We start from the raw sequence: 4,488 nt of genomic DNA, 5'->3' as shown, positions 1-4,488 counted from the left end.
AACATTTGATTTTGATTAGCTGTAATGCTGCTCCTTCAGGTAGCGCTCCAGACCGCACTGGTAGTTGAGCAGGCTGTTGGCTTCATGCTCCGAGCCGTCCTTCTACCTGGCGTCCCTGGAGGAGGAGGCCAGGCTGTTGGCTTCATGCTCCGAGCCGTCCTTCTGCCTGTCGTCCCTGAAGGAGGAGGCCAGGCTGTTGGCTTCATGCTCCGAGCCGTCCTTCTACCTGGCGTCCCTGAAGGAGGAGGCCAGGCTGTTGGCTTTATGCTCCCAGCCGTCCTTCTACCTGGCGTCCCTGAAAGGAGAGGGCCAGGCTGTTGGCTTCATGCTCCCGAGCCGTCCTTCTACCTGGCGCGTCCCTGAAGGAGGAGGCCAGGGCTGTTGGCTTCATGCTCCCAGCCGTCCTTCTACCTGGCGTCCCTGAAGGAGGAGGCCAGGCTGTTTGGGTCATACTCCGAGCCGTCCTTCACCTGGCGTCCCTGTGAAGGAGGAGGCCAGTTCTGTTGGGTTCATGCCCAGCCGGCCTCCTACCTGGCGTCCCTGAAAGGAGGAGGCCAGGCTGGTTGGGTTCATGCTCCGAACCCTCCTCCTACCTGGCGTCCCTGAAGGAGGAGCGCAGTCTGTTGGTTCGATGCTCCGAGCCCTCCTCCTAACCTGGCGTCCCTGAAGGAGGAGGCCAGTCTGTTGGTTCAATGCTCGAGCCCTCCTCCTACCTGGCGTCCCTGAAGGAGGAGGCCATGCTGTTGGGTTCATGCAGGAGTCCACCGGCTGGGCAGAATAAAAAAAACATTTTTCCAGAGGGAACTAGCTAGCCTGTCGCGCATTAGTCCAGAGAAGAATTGTAGAGCACTACTCGTAAACATTACAGCATCATTACACAGTAAAGATCTATATTAGATACAAAGAGAACATAAGTCACATTTCTCATTTAAATAAATGTCAGTACAAAACCAGTAAGGGTCTCTGATGCAGTACAAGAACTGTTAAGGGTCTCTGATGCAGACAAAACAGAGGTTCTATGCCAGGAAAAACAGTAAGGTCTTCTGATGCTCAGTACAAAAGCAGTTAAGGGTCTCTGAATGCAGTACAAACACAGTGAAGTGGTATTGATGCCAGTACAAAACTGTAAGCGGTCTCTGATGCACAGTACAAAACAGTAAGGGTCTCTTGATGCCATGTACAAAACCAGTTAACGGGTCTGTCTGATGCCCAGCTACAAAAACAGTAAGTGGCTCTAGTAACTAAGTATCTGATGCCATGTACAAAACAACCTAGTAGGTGTCCTCTGATGCCAGTATACAAAACAGTAAGGGTCTCTGATGCCAGTACAAAACAGAGTCTACCGATCAGCTCAACGTAAGGGTCTCTCGACTGCTCATCAACAAAACCAGTTAAGGGTTCTCTTTATGCCCAGTACAAAAACAGTAAGAGCGGTTCTCTGATGCCAGTACAAAAACAGTAAGGTCTCTTGATGCCAGTACAAAACGTAAGTGGTATCTGATGCCAGTACAAAACTGTAAGGGTCTCTTGATGCCGTACAAAACATAAGGGTCTCTGATGCCCAGTACAAAACAGTAAGGGTCTCTGATGCCAGTACAAAACAGTAAGGGTATCTGATGCCAGTACAAAACAGTAAGGGTCTCTGATGCCAGTACAAAACTGTAAGGGTCTCTGATGCCAGTACAAAACAGTAAGGGTCTCTCTTGATTTTGTAAATAACGTGCAGGGGAGGCTGATGGATACTTGGACACCAGGAAGTCTCTGACGTTACGGAGAGCTGTCTGGGTGCTGCGGCTTCTCGTTCTGCTCAAACCGGTCAGCTGCTTCAGCCTCCTCCTGTCTCTCTCCATCTCTGTCAAAACAAATGAGCCAGACAGAGCCTCTGGTGATCAATGGCACCATATTACCCTGGTCAAAATAGTGCACTATATAGGGAATAGGGTTCCATAGGGCTCTGGTCTAAAGTAGTGTACTATAATAGGGAATAGGGTTCCATAGGGCTCTGGTCTAAAGTAGTGCACTATAATAGGGAATAGGGTTCCATAGGGCTCTGGTCTAAAGTAGTGCACTATATAGGGAATAGGGTGTCATTTGGAACACAGTAAACTCAGGGAAGCAGTTCATCAGAATGTTGATCAAATCTTGTGGATGAATGCATTTTATACTGCAGTGTTGTAGTATTGAGGCCTTGCAGTATCATACCTTACACAGAACAGAAGGGACTTTAATCATGAGGAAAGAGAATTGAGAACTGTTAGTTGCAGTGCATTTTACATGTGCAACAACGAATGTTTCTTCTTGTTGAAGAAGTCTCCCGTTTAATAACGATGATGATTAACTGATGATTAACTGATCAAGTGCGTCCCAAATTGCATAATATTCCCGTAATAGTGCACTACTTTTGACCAGTACACTATGTAGGGTGCCATTTTGGAACACACGATGTTCTGTTGCCATAGTGATGCAGACGTCCACATGCTTCTAGAACTCTGTTCCAATGTTTAAAAAATAAAAAGATGTTTCAGACTACTGAAGTGTTATAGCCATTCATACCAGGTTATAACCATTCATAATCAATAGTTGGAAAGATCTTACGCATTTGCACATACTTACACGGACATACTACCCCGTGACAGTCCCAGTGTAGTAGGGTCAGGAGTCGAGAAACACTTCAAGAATATAATTTGTAAACGTCAGTATTGTGAAAAGATCGACATTAATTAAAAATAAAAGTATTTTCCTGAGGTTTTTCTACTAAAATAAGATTCTTATTTGAATAGTCTTTTCCAAAGGTTTCTCTTCTAAAGATTTTTTTTTTTTTTTAACATCTAAGCATTAATACATCATCCAATAATCAGAATTCATTTTTCACATAGTCAACCATTACAGTAATGATGAACAACAAAATCAACCATTTGTGTGTACAACAATGTTTTTTAATGACAGTCAAGTGTGCAGCCTACATAGTGTGTGTGTGTGTGTTATCATTGGTGGTTGGGGTGGACAGACGTGGAATGGAGCATAAAGGACAGATCCCTTGTTTTGAAAAGGCATCGGTGCCCAATCACATCCCCATGACAACCACAGGGCATCATAGGACTAGCCTGTGGGTTGTGCCAACTTGACGAGACATTACAAACTGACAGATCTGGGGCCAGACTTATCATGAGGACAAGATGCACCTACAGGAACGTCCGTCGGGTCCCGTCTCCTCTGACTACAGGAACGTTCGTCGGTCCCGTCTCCTCTGACTACAGGAACGTCCGTCGGTCCCATCTCCTCTGACTACAGGAACGTCGGTCCCATCTCCTCTGACTACAGGAACGTTCGTCGGTCCCGTCTCCTCTGACGACAGGACGCCGTTGCCATCTCCTCGACACAGAACGTCGTTATCCTCTTGACTACGGAAGTCGTCCATCTCTCGCTGACTAGGAGGAACGTCGGTCCATCCCTTCTGTACGGAACGTCGGTCCCATCTCCTCTGGCTACAGTGAACGTCGGTCCCATCTGCTCTGATACAGGAAGTCCGTCGTCCCGTCTCCTCTGACAAAGGGAATGTCCGTGCGCGTCGTTCTCTGACTACAGGACGTGCGTCGGTCCCATCCTCCTTCTGACTACAGAACGTTCGTGGCCGTCTCCTCTGACTACACGAACGTCGGTCCCGTACTCCCTGATACAGGAAAGTCGGTCCGTATCTCCTCTGACCAACAGGAACTCCGTCGGTCCCAGCTCTCGACACAGGAACGTCCGTCGGGTCCATGCTCTCTGACTATCAGGAACGTCCGTTCTCCCGTTCCTTGACTACAGAACGTCGTCGGGTCCCATCTCTCTACTACAGGCACGGTCGTTCGCTCCCATCTCCGTCGACTACCGGACAGTCCCGGCGGGTCCGCGTTCCTCTGAATACAGGAAGTGCCGTCGGTCCGCTCCTCTGACTCAATGGAACGTCCTCGTCCGTCTCCGTCTGATACAGGAAGTCCGTCCGTCCCGTCTCTCTGACCTACTAGGACATACTGCGTTTTTGTTCATCTTGCCAGATGATTCTAACATGTTGAACTTCCCGCCGTTCTTAACCCAGCGCTGATGCTATCGGCAGCCCAATGTCCCCCCCTCAGTCCCCGCCATCAGGACGCCCCTCAGTCCCCGTCCCAATGGACGCGGCCAGTCCGGTGTTATTTGCTGGACTATATGGCAGCGTCTCCTTGGTTTTCTGGTGTTTGATCTTGGCTCTGATCGGTGTCGTCTCATACGCCAGCCGGCCAGCGGTGCGTGTAGTGACACGTCCTTCTCCTGCGCGTCCCACGCGGCAGGGGTGGAACACCTAGATAAGATAGCAGTAAACACCACCAATAATGTTTACGTTGACAGATGTCAGGACTCAAATTGGATTCTCCAAAATGGAGAGTTCGCTAGGACTACGCTTTAATATAAAGCTGGCAGCACATCATCACGTCTGCGTCATCTAAAGAGATTATAAGTCTCGTACGA

General features: G+C 48.8%; 2 protein-coding genes across 2 annotated transcripts in view; both read right to left on the bottom strand.

The window, feature by feature from the left end:
- LOC112069010 (uncharacterized) overlaps positions 1–4,488 on the bottom strand; it is a 26,086-nt gene continuing 21,598 nt past the window's right edge. The window contains 5 exon segments of the mRNA XM_070438361.1: positions 1–175; positions 412–479; positions 532–722; positions 1,511–1,882; positions 4,251–4,321. Coding sequence (XP_070294462.1) covers positions 16–175; positions 412–479; positions 532–722; positions 1,511–1,882; positions 4,251–4,321 — 862 coding nt within the window. The 3' untranslated portion in view covers positions 1–15.
- The window catches only part of LOC139022519 (coiled-coil domain-containing protein 106-like), a 2,532-nt gene continuing 958 nt past the window's right edge, over positions 2,915–4,488 (bottom strand). The window contains exon 3 of the transcript XR_011475260.1: positions 2,915–3,315. The gene's annotated coding sequence lies outside the window, so the exon portion shown is untranslated. The remainder of the gene's footprint in view (positions 3,316–4,488) is intronic.

Source organism: Salvelinus sp. IW2-2015, unplaced genomic scaffold (genome assembly GCF_002910315.2).
Source record: "Salvelinus sp. IW2-2015 unplaced genomic scaffold, ASM291031v2 Un_scaffold845, whole genome shotgun sequence".
Lineage (NCBI taxonomy): Eukaryota > Metazoa > Chordata > Actinopteri > Salmoniformes > Salmonidae > Salvelinus > Salvelinus sp. IW2-2015.
Note: the sequence above shows the minus strand (reverse complement) of the source record. Positions and strands in the feature narration are given on the sequence as shown.